Consider the following 12,772-nt stretch of genomic DNA (forward strand, 5'->3'; position numbering starts at 1 on the left):
ACAGAGAATCTGAACTGCAGGCAGTTTCAGGACAATTAGCGCTTTTGAGAATATGTATGCAGACAGGCAGGGAGAGAAGGTTGTAACACATTTTTCAACATATGCGATTAAATGCTGCACAATGAAAACAGTGTCGTAAAAACAATTTCCTACAAAGGCAGGGGCTACTGCCCATATTAGAGTACTAATTTCACAAGGTGACTGGGAGGAGGCTGCACATTGGTCAGGTTGAGGAAACACAAGAATCAGTGAGACCAATTGTCACTACTAGGCAGAGACGTGAACTAAGGGAGAGAATTGGTGGGACGACAGGATTGAATAGTGACATAGACTTGAGAACAGAACAGGGAGCATCTGCAGAACAGAATTTCACAGAGGAGACACAAACATATTCTTCTGGGGTATTTACTGAGTTGGGACAGAAGTATAGACAGAAACCTGGAGAAGGAATTTTGACTTCATTATTGAGAGTGTGCGATCATGGAGGTGACGAAGTGATGCTGACTAACACTGAAGCAATAGGATTGGTAAGTGTACCTTTGGACCCTAGGGTCTGACTGAATTCAGGTCATAGGAATTTAATTGTAAGCTGACCATATGGACAAGACAGTCCATTAAACTCCTTTCAGGAATATGCCATCTTTCGTATAAGGTTGTCATTTTTTTTACAAGGGGGGGGGGGTTGGTCATTCCCGAAATTCAAGTACTATATTACCACAGCCATAACTTGTAAGGCTCAGTCTCAAACCTGTGCTTGCAATCATGCAAGTGTCTGAAGCTGGTGGGCCATGCCGTACAAAGCGGGCAGGGACTCCATGTCGAAACAGCATCTTTAGTTAAGTATAGCTATATTTTCCAATATTTTCTTTATCTGTATCTGTCTGTACTTTTAATAAATGTTATACTTCTAAGTATTTATGTGATCTCTCTTTGCACATATCGAATACAACCCCAAAAAAAGGTAACAAAAAACACCCCTGTCCTGAAGGAGAGGGACAGGGGAAGGGCAAACAAGGATGCTGTGCAGGCGCTCGACGTCCTTGTAACAACCAATGAAGTCAATGATGCCGATGGCTAGAAGACTGTAATGGTGTACAATGAAAACCTGTGGCTTTGTGAAAGTAAAAAGCAAGCATGATCCACCCGCTGGCATGAATACAATTTTTTAGGCAATTTTTAGGCCTTTTGCCAAGGCTACCCTGTGGAAACCTAAAGGCACCCGGTTGAAAAAGGCTGGTCTAGAGCACCTCCAGCCTTCTGGAAAGACACAAAAAATAACAAGGAAATACATATCCCCAAACATAATTAACCAACTGCAAAATAAGGTGGGTAGTCACCACTGTCCTAAAAGCCTCCTGGAAAGGATGTTACAAGTAAGCATAACTTATTTTCTTATAAGCGTCTTTCAGGAAAACACCTTGAAAATACTTACCATCTAGGATGGAACAACAGCCTGCAGGACCTTTTGACCAAATGCTTGATCCTTGTCCGGCATCAAGTCCAGCCTATAATGCTTGACAAAAGTAGAGAAAATTGACTAAGCTGCTGCCCTACAAATTTGCCCTGGACTACCAGTGCAATGGCTGCAACCATTACCCTGGTAGTGTGAGCAGAGAGTCCCACTGGATCCTCCTTACACCTTTGCTTTCATAGACCTGCCTAAAAGACTAGTCTAAGCCACCTAGAAACAGTATGTCTGGAAGCCCTGCAATGTTTCTTGGCTCCCAAAAGCAAAACAAAAAAAAAAGATCAGTCTAAGTTCTTTGGTAGACTGAAAGTATTGCATAACACCTTCTCACACGTATGATGTAAAAGACCTCTTCCTGCTTGATGTATGGGTTAGGGTGAAAAAAGGGGAGAACGATCTCTTCAGAAGAAACTCCGGATCAGTTTTAAAAAACCAACCAATTCAGAAACACTAGCTTAAAGTGTTACTAAACCCACAACAGTAAAAGAAGTCTGTATATGCAGTAAAGCATGCTTGTTATACTCACTGTGAAACCTAAGGGGTTAATCCTCTGCATTGTGTAAAAAGGCTGTTTGATCCTGTCTTCCCTATCCCTCCTCTTGTTCAAATGTCCACAACTTATCTCCTGATAAGACAGACTGAACCCGTAGCCACATGCACATGCTCAGTTTAGTGTGTATTGCTAGAGAGGTTTTTTTTTTCTTGGGAGAGTGCATATGATCAGCACAGGGCCAATCAGCACTGTCCAGACAGAGGGTCAGGGTTTTTGCATCCTCCTAGGGCAGAAAGAAAACTCCTTCTACAAGCTTTAAACAGTGCTCTGCTGAAGTCACAAGACTGCTCTAACTGCTGATGAAAAAAGGTATTTAGCAGTTTATAGTCACTAAAATAATTGCACTTCTATGTTCTGTGTACTGTAGGAGACCAGATATAGTGAATGCAAGATCCTGGGTTTAGTAACACCAAGTCACTGCCACAAAGAACACCATCTTTAGGGTTAAGGATTTTAAAGAGGTTGATTTCAATGGTTCAAAAGGCCCTTCCGTCATAGACTGTAGCACCACTGCCAGGTTCCAACTTGGAAAGCACTAAGACAAGACCAGCCTTGTCCAAGAAATAACCTTAAAAACAAATTACTAATGGTTCCTTAATTAAAGCCCTCTCTACATAAACATTCAGTGCTGCTGTATGAACATTTAGGGTGGACACTGCTATATCCTATATGGCAACACCATACATTTCCAAATTTTCATGTAAATCGCCCTAGTAACCTTTTTTTTACTAGACATAAGAGTGACCACAAGGCGACCCGAAAACCCTTTCTCATTCAGCAACTGTTTCTCAAAAACCAAGCCACCAGATTGAATTTGTTGACCTGAGAAAGGAAAACAGGGCCCTGAGATGGAAGATTTCTCTTGTGAGGCAACATGGTTTCCACTGATAGTTTAAGCAAAGCCGAAAACAAAACCCTCCTGGCTCAATAAGAAGTGATCAAGATCAGTGAGATACGTTCCCCTTGAAACTTTCTGAGTGTTGCTGGAATTAGAGTGAGTGGGAGGAAAAGGCATTACTGCCAAGTCTGAGCCAAAAGCATCCACCCCCAATGCTCTGTCCTGCCTTCCCAGACAGAAAAATACTGGCACTTTTGCATTTTCTTTTGCAGCAAACAGGTCTACTTGAGGCTTACCCCACCTTTCCTTGAGTGATTTAAAGATCTCCTGATCCAACACCCACTCTGATTCCTTTAACTGGTGCCTGCTGAGAAAGTCTGCAAGCTAATTTACAGTGGGTATACAAAAGAAATCAGCCCCCTTTAAAATAATCACATTTTGTTGCTTTGCAGACTGAAATTAAGACAGAGCTTCTGTTTTATCCTGCTGTATAAACAAAATCACCAAGTTAAAAAAAAGGATTACCCCCTTGTGTCAGTATTTTGTTGAACCACCTTTTGTTTTAATTACAGCCTTTAGTCTGTTGAGATATGTCTCTATTAACTTTGCACATCTAGACTTTGCAACATTTGCCCACTCTTCTTTGCAGAACTGCTCAAGTTCAGTTAAATTTGATGGTGACCGTTTGTGGACTTTAGTCTTCAAGTCATTCCACAGATTGTCAATGGGGATCAAGTGGGGGCTCTGACTAGGCCATGCAAGGACATTCACCTTTCTCTCCTTCAACCACTCTGTGGTCATTTTTGCTGTGTGCTTTGGGTCATTTTCATGTTGGAAAAGAAACCCAAATTCCCATTAACAACTTTCTGGCAGAGGGCAGATTTTACCCCATTTTCCCTTCTATTCTGACAAGTGCTCCAGTCCCTGCTGCAGAGAAACATCCCATAATAGGATATTACCACCTCCATGCTTTACTATAGGAATGGTGTTATTTGGATGGTAAGCTGTATTGGATTTCTGCCAGACATATTTAGTGTTGAGGCCAAATCATTCAATTTTACCACAACACCTTTTTCCAGAGTCTTCAAGGTGCATTTTGGCAAAGCTCAGTTGTGACTGTATGTGGCCTTTCTTGAGGAGTGGATTTTTTTTTAAAGCCCACCCATACAAGCCACATTTGTGAAGAATTTGCAATATTGTTGTTACATGCACACATTGACCACTCTTTGTCAAACTGCTTAAGAGTTGCTGTAGGTCTCTTAGTAGCCTCTCTGACCAGTTTCCTCCTGGCTCTTTCTCCAGTGTGGAGCAACGTCCTAATCCAGGGAGGGTTTGTATTGTACCAAATACCTTCCACTTTTTAATACGTAGATGTCACTGTGCTTCTAGGCAATGATAAAGCCTTTGGAATTTTTTTTTGTATCCATCTTGACCTGTGCACAACTTCATCATGGAGATCTTTTGACAGTGCCTTGCCACCCATAGTTGATAGTTTGCTTCAGTTGCACCTCGAGGGACTGAGATGATCCAGGAAAGCTCTTTTCATGCTGAGCTATTCAAAATAACCACAGCTGATCACAGTTGAAAGTCCAATTGCTTAGTGTGACATTGAGAACGTGATAAGCTAACTTGACTGAGTTTACAAGTAATTTTTAGGAGGAAGTGATCCTTTTCCACAAGTAATAAAAAAAAAATTAAAAAATTAAATAAATAGTTACACCGAAGCACATAATATCCCCCCCAAAAAAACTGGGAGGGCCCCCCACACATATATGCATGTACCAACGTAAAACGCACACGTCAGGGCGCCTAGGCTTGAAAATGTCAATTGCGACACACGTTTCATACCGCCACGCACGCCAGAGTGAGAACAATCATTTTAGAACCAGACATCCTCTGTAACGCTAAACTGATGACCTATAGGGGTTTATGAAGTGTTGTCTAGAAGCTTGACGCAATTTCATAAGAGCACACAAATTTAAGGTATAGCATGTTGGGTATCTATTTACTTGGCACAACCTGCTCTTTTCTATTTTACCAAAACTTTGGGTCATTTATTGTGTTTGTTTGCTATAAAATTTTGCATTTCCTAGACATTTGAAATAATATCGTGTAACATACAAAATTGGAATTACCACTATGTTATTCTCTAGGGTGTCTGCTTTCAGAAAATATATCATATTTTGGGCATTTCGTGTAATCTTAAGGCCTAAAATGGTTTATTTAAACGTGTGCAAAAAATTTAAAAATGGCTCTGGCAGTGAAAGGGTTAAAGGGGGTACAATTCTTTTTCTATACCCACTGTAATTCTCTCTTCAGATGTTCTCTGCAGTGTGTCCATCTAGGCCAGAGGCAACACTAAAACTGAAGGGTCTGACTGGAATCAAGCCTGTATAGTACAATGGTTCCTAGGAAAAAGGGGGAGCTTCACTCAAGCTGCCTATAAATAATAAAGTGCAAATAGTGTAAATCACACAAGCTACACTAAAACAATACGTTAAATATGTGAAAAAAACAAAGCAGGAATGAAATCCCCATTCAAACTATGTAAACAATTGTGCATTATCACAGAGAAGCAATGTGTCCAGGTATTAAAAAATTACATACAAATAAAGTCTCTCAAATAGCAACAACATATGATAATGTAACTATAGTTCTTCAATTCTTATGACCTCTCCACCAATATATAACCACCTCCATGACTGCACTGCAAATCACTCTGTAATCACTTTTTCTAGGAAAGTGGTCAAGGTCTGTCTTAAAACACTCACCAGAAATATTTGGCCTTGAACTCAACGTCTATATGTGCTTGATGTAAAACTCAGTGGGAATCCCCTAGTAAACCTCTGCGTACACCTTTGCATCTCTCCTTATAATTGTGTATTTAAAAGTGGAACTAAAAGGTGTACTTACCAATCCAACAGTCGTGAGTCGGCACTGGCTTCTTCTGAGTGCCAATATTCAGGCCTCTTCACTGTCTGGTGGGGATGACATCACTCCTGGTGATGGCCTGGTGATGTAAGCTGAAGTAAGCTGAGCTGCACATGCACAGCTCTCAGTTTACAGCACCAGAGAAGATAGCAAGAGCAGGCAGGTAGGGGTATTTTATTGCAGAAGAGACAACGTATGCTTTTATGCAATAAAAGCCTGCCTGCTTGCTGTTTCTTACAGTGGAACTTCAGTTCAGTTTTGTGGGGGGGGTTCCTACACACAATTAGAAGTGGTAACAGACCACTTACCATTTTCTATGGAACTGCTCCCCTCTAGCTGTGAGCGAGATGTTGATCTTTTTGCTAGTGAGGTAAATTATTCAGAATTCAGGGCCAGTGAGGGAGTGAGTCCATCAGTGCAAATGGTTCACTTAAATGGGCTATATTGCTACTAGCAATGTGTTGCCAGTGGCAGAATCACACGTTTGATATCTTCCCTAAAAAGGCAGAGAAACATTTTTTTCTCCCCACTACACAGAAAGCAAAACTAAAACGGATCCAATTGTGGGAGGGTGAAGAAAAAATTTCAATGTTCTTTTCAAGGCATTTCAAAAAGTAGAAGTTAATTAGTGCATGTAAGGAGAGAATTCTTGTATTTCCAAAGATATACTTTTCTAAATCATAGTCACTGTGGTGAAATGTTTATATGAAGAGCAAAACAGGTGATCAGAATGTGTGCTCTGGCACTAATGAATATGATACTTACTGCATCCATGTGCAGTATGACACTTGCAATTGACTGAAGAAAGTTTGGCAATTGGTACACATTGTCCTCTTCAGTGTCAGATTCTGTGAGGTACATTTGCTTGCAGCGTTGAATAAGTTCAACATACATAAAATCCACATCCTTTGTATTCACTGCTTTACATGGCTTTAAAAAAGGAAAAAAAAAAACAGTTGTACATAATTTTTTTAGGAATCAAAACCAGGAAGTAACTAAAGAAATGTAAAAAAGGTTAAAAACAAGTTAGTATAATATACTTTCCTATCAGTTTACTAATATTAGCAGCATAAAAATTAAAAATAGTCAATGTTGATTGAGAGAGTTCCGCCTTAAAAGCAACTGAATTTTTTTTTTTTTTTTTAAATAATCAAACGTTATACTCAACTGCTTTGTGCAATGGTTTTGCACAGAGCAGCCCCTATCCTCCTCCCGCATCCCCTCTCTACTCCCCCCAGCTGAGTCCCCTAAAGCAACCTGCTTGCTATGAGGGAATTAACAAGGACTCAATCCTGAGCTGCAGTCTGTGGATCTATTGACACACACACAGCACGGATCAACCCTGAAAATGCAGGTAAAAAAAAAAAACAAAAAAAACTTCTACCTTCTACAACTACTTTAACTACTAGAGCCAATAAGTCTATGAGATGGTCCCGCCACAGATTTTATACATGGGGAACAAACTAGGGTTCCTTTTAGCTAACAAACTTAACCCCAAGACTCAATTTCAAGCTTTATCTAGACTTAACCCCTTTTCGCCTAAAACAAATTTTAATGCCCAAGCACAGTTTTGCAACTTTGCCATTTGTTAGCAAAACCGTACATATCACCACAACTATTTTGCACATCCAGGTGGATTATACCTTGTTTTTTTTTCAGGACAAATTGGGCTTTCATTTAGTAGTAAATGGTAATAGATATCTCCTGATTTTTTTTTTTATTTTCAAAGGAAAACTGGCCCAAAATAGCATAGTAAAAAAAATATATATATATTTTTTTAATTTAGCTGTAGATTTCTTGCTACTATCATAACCTACCACCAAAAAACAACCCAAAATAATTTCTCCTGCTCCTGAGGATCACAGCAGTACCACATATGTGTATGTTAGTTGCTGTTTGTACCCGTAGTATGGCCCAGAAATAATAGTGGGCATTTTGCTTTTCTTTTTTTTCCATCCTGCCACTAACAGACACTGATACGAATTTAAAAATGATAAAAAAAAATCCTGACCAAAAAAATAAATACTGACCCTGACCCCTGACTACAACCCCAACACTAAGCATGGCACTGCCATAGATCAAACCTTTTTATTTATTTATTTTACACACTTCTTTTTCTCTCTGAAAGGACAGAGAAAAATACAACGTATCCCTCTCCTCCATTCAGACAGAGAAAACAAGGGGGTGGGCTTCACAGTGACTGATCACTGTGATAGCCAATCAGAGACCGTCACAGCGATCAGGTGACCCTAAATCGGGAGTTCTGGGTCCCAATCGATAGTCCAGTGGAGCCACATATTTGCGTACAGTCTGCGTGAAGGGGTTAAACTTAGGGATGACACCTCATTCCAAAATCCACAGCTAGTCTTACGGAAGTTTCACATTTACTATACTAATATATTCAGTGCCTTGAAAATTTATTCATACCTCTTTAAATTCTCCACATTTTGTCATGTTACAATCAAAAACAAAAATTTATTTTATTGGGATTTATGTGATAGATCAACACAAAAGTGGCACATAATTGTGATGCGGAAGGAAAATGATAAATGGTTTTCAAGATGCTTTACAAATAAATATCTGAAAAGTGTGGCGTGCATTTGTATTCAGCCCCCCACCCCGAGTCAATACTATGTAAAACCACCTTTCGCTGCAATTACAGCTGCAAGTCTTTTTGGGGACGTCTCTACAAGCTTTACACATCCAGAGAGTGACATTATTGCATATTCTTCTTTGCAAAATAGCTCAAACTCCATCAGATTGGATGGAGAGTGTGTGTGAACAGCAATTTTCAAGTCTTGCCATAGATTCTCAATTGGATTTAGGTCTGGACTTTGACTGGGCCATTCTAACACATGAATATGCTTTCATCTAAACCATTCTATTGTGGCTCTGGCTATATATTTAGGGTCGTTGTCCTGCTGGAAGGTGAACCTGTGCCCCAGTCTCAAGTCATTTGCAGACTCTAACAGGTTTTCTTCTAAGATTGCCCTGTATTTGGCTCCATCCATCTTCTTATCACCTCTGACCAGCTTCCCTGCCCCTGCTGAAGAAAAGCATCCCCAAATGATGCTGCCACCATGTTTCACGGAAAGGGATACGTCCACCACTTTTCTTGGAAAGGGATATATCCCCGAAATGCGCCAGGGAGCCGACCGCACCACCATTCGGACACTCTGCCATTATTGTGGGCCATCATTGTGGTGTTACAGGCTTTTGCATGTACTTCATATTGTATGTATTTTGTTGTTTTAATTTTTAATAAACCTTGGATAATGTGCTAGGTGTTTGTGCCACCTGTGTGGTTCTTTTCCAGTTTTTGATGATTTCCCAGTCCGAGGAGGGCTGCACCATCAAGAGTTTATCCATAAGCCATCAACTCATTGGACTCCCTAGACTTTTCCCGGCATTGACCCCTTTTTTGAGGAGCTGGAGAGATAGTGCTGTTTATCCAGTTTGGACTCTATTTGCTAAGTAGGTGATTTCTGAAGGTAATTGGTTCCACTAGATTTTAGTTAGGGGTATCAGAGTAAAGGGGGCTAAAAACAAATGCACGCCAAGCTTTTCAGATATTTGTAAAAAAATTTCAAAACCATTTATCATTTTTCTTCCACTTTACAATTATGTACCACTTTGTGATGGTCAATCACATAAAATCCCAGTAAAATACATTTACATGTTTGGTTGTAACGTGATAAACGTGGAACATTTCAAGGGGTATAAATACTTTTTCAAAGCACTATACCAGAACCCATTTGCTAATACACAGTAATATATAGACAAGTTTTTTTTGGAATCTAAACCTTCCAACTCTAAAAAAGCAACACACAGACCTTATAAAACAAGCATTTATTTACAAGAGCCGATGTCAGGACCTGGTTGTGAACCTGTGACCTCTGCTGTGTCTGGCAGGGTCTCTTCTTGCTGAGCTATCTAAGATGCTGGACACCACCTTGTCTTACCCATTGGGTCTTGTTTCTGCTGAACTTTGATCTTTTTCCTCCTATAAATTTCCTGTTTAAGTTATGCCTTTGTATGTCCTTTTTGCCAGATTATTGTGCTCACTCCAGCCAATATCTTGCTCTCGTCATTCCTGTTGCCATCCATATCTCCGCTACAACTCGTTACTGACCTTTGGCTTGTTCCTTGACTACTCTTCTGCTTAATCCCAACCTGAGACCACGTGTTACTGACCTTTGGCTTGAGTACCAACTACTCTTTTGCTTGATCCCTACCTGCTATATCTGCTACTGGACTCCATCCTGTTCATTTCCTGGTGGGGCCATCCTGAGGACCATGACCTCATGCTAACATGTAGCAAAAGTCATCTCCACCATCAGAACCTCTAGTGAACACCGGTTAGTGCTTTGACTCTGTACTTCTGGGGAGCCTGTGTCATCTGCCAAGGTGATCTGCTGCTGCATGTATCCAGCTGGTCAGTGGGAGCCTCTCTACTGCTATAGCTACTGGCCTCCGATCCTGACCCATGACCATGACAGCCAAAATACAAAAGATAATTAAAACTCTTAAGCTAAATAAATCATCTGGCCTGGATGGGTTCTTGAACGGTTATCAAAAGACATTTTCAGATCTATTGACTTCTCATTTAGCCTCTTTCTTTAATCATTTGCGAGATGTCAACAATCTCAAACAAAAAGAAAATAGAGCCTTTATTCCTGTGACAAAGATCAATAAAAGGATATAAATTCTCATTAATAAATATGCAGAGAGACACCCAACAAGGATGCCCTCTATCACTGCTACTTTTGTGCTGTGAGGGAAACCCCCACTGTTGCATTAAAGTGTTACTAAACCCACAACAGTAAAATCAGTCTGTATATGCAGTAAATCATGCTTGTTATACTCACTGTGGAGGGGTTAATCCTCTGCACTGTGTAAAATGGCTGTTTGATCCTGTTTTTTCTGCCCCTCTTCTTGTTCAAATGTCCACCTGATAAGACTGAACCAGTAGCCAAATGAATATGCTCAGTTTAGTGTGTATTGCTAGAGGGTTTTTTTTTCTTGGGAGAGTGCATGTGATCAGCACAGGGCCAATCAGCACTGTCCAGGCAGAGGGTCAGGGGTCCTGCATCCCCTCATGCTCCCCGTAGTTTGGGAGGATTCTAAGATGAAATTCTTTGCTTCATATGTGATAATAATAGATCTAAAATTAACAAATTGATGCTATACACAACTACAGCTTGGGGAGCTATGAAATCGAAATCTACTTGCATGTCACCATGCTGCAAAAACAGCTCAGCTAGCAGACACCATTACAAAGGATCCCCCCACCCCAGTGCGTTTCCATAGAAGTTTTGTCCTGCTCCCCATGACCATTTGATCCCCAATATGGATTCCTAGCATACTGTGTCCCCCATCATATGTCCCACTTTCCATTTGGGACAGAGAGCCAAGAGGCAAATCCAATCCCACCACATATACTAGGCAATCCCAAATTCCAACCTGGTCAATATTCACATCTTTTCCAATGGTGGGTAAATGAGTGATTAATATGCACAGGGTACTTTTTATCCTTTGAAGATATTTCAATTGCCTTTAACGAAGATATTCGACTACAATCAGGTGATCTACTTAAAGTGTTACTAAACCCAGGACCCTGCATGCACTATATCTGGTCTCTCACAGTACACAGAACATGGAAATGCAATTAGTCTAGTAAATATAAACTTCTAAATACCTGTTCTCATTAGCAGTTAGAGCAGTCTTGTGACTTTTATCCGTGATCAGCAGAGCACTGTTTAAAACTTGTAGGAGGAATTTTCTTTCTGCTCTAGGAGGATACAGAACCCCTGACCTCTGACCAGTGCTGATTGGCCCTGTGCTGATCACATGCACATCTCTCCAGAGGAAAAAAAATGGTCTAGAAATACACACCAAACTGAGCATGTGCAGAGCGACTCCACATGCTATGTCTTATCAGAAGATAAGAAGGGTGCACTCAAAGAAGGGAAGGATCAAAGAAGTCATGATCAAACATCCTTTTTACACAATCCAGAGGATTAACCCCTTAGGTTCCACATTGAGAACAACAAGCATGCTTTACGGCATATACAGACTGATTTTACTGTTGTGGGTTTAGTAACACTTGAATGACTAAACTTAAAAATACTACTCTTCTACTCATCCTCTATCACTAACATAGTTTTAAATATCTTGCAAGAACAGGGAAGCAGTTAGGGGATGCATTTCAACAATATATTATATTAACCAGGCCTAACCACAAGCTCCCATACATGACACAATGGGAACAAGACCTGAATATAACCTCAAACCTTCCCGTCAGTCTAGGAAGAAATATCCTCGGCAAGTCATTAGCTTTCTATTAATACAAACCAGGCAGAAACTAAATTCCAAAACACTGTTACGGTGGCACATGGTGCTCTCCAGGATAGCCAAGATATACCTAAAAGTCTCATCTAGATTCTACAGAAATTGTAGCGGGACCATGTTCCATATTTGGTGGCGATGCCACAAAATAAACAGATTTAGGAGTGGAATCTTTCATTTAATCTACTCTGTTACAGGTTTAAACTTACCTGGATCACCAAAATCTGCTTTGTTGCAAATATTTGACATTGATATCCCTAGATATCCAAGGAGACTAGTGTCTAGTATACAATCTTGGCTGCTAGGACCACAACAGCAAGAAATTAGAAACAGCTGACTGTGTCCATTGACTACGTCAAACAAACTGAATGGGATCATGATTAATGCAAACATCATTAACACTCAAATCAATAAGTTGAAAAGATGGGGAACCCATGGATATAGTACTTGGTGCTGGACTTGTGAGGCCCTGGGGGAACTGGCCCCTCTGTTCCTAAACCCCTACCCCTCTTTTTTCTTTATTTCCTTTTCTACAATGGAGAGTTATCACCTAGAAACAAAGGTCTTTTGGTCTTCTCCTATCCCTATGGGGTGGGAGCGGGGGATAAACAAGTAGACCAATTACATTTGCTTA

The 12,772-nt window shown here is 40.3% G+C and overlaps 1 protein-coding gene across 1 annotated transcript in view; it reads right to left on the reverse strand.

Annotated features, from left to right (window-relative positions):
* The window catches only part of PRKDC (protein kinase, DNA-activated, catalytic subunit), a 378,101-nt gene that overhangs the window by 329,028 nt on the left and 36,301 nt on the right, over window positions 1-12,772 (reverse strand). Inside the window, exon 12 of the mRNA XM_089678402.1 lies at window positions 6,556-6,720. Within this exon, the coding sequence (XP_089534528.1) occupies window positions 6,556-6,720 (165 nt within the window). The remainder of the gene's footprint in view (window positions 1-6,555; window positions 6,721-12,772) is intronic.

The sequence above is a fragment of the Staurois parvus genome, unplaced genomic scaffold, assembly GCF_062004578.1.
Source record: "Staurois parvus isolate SC_StPar_1 unplaced genomic scaffold, SC_StPar_1.0 ptg000205l, whole genome shotgun sequence".
Taxonomy (NCBI): Eukaryota; Metazoa; Chordata; class Amphibia; order Anura; family Ranidae; genus Staurois; species Staurois parvus.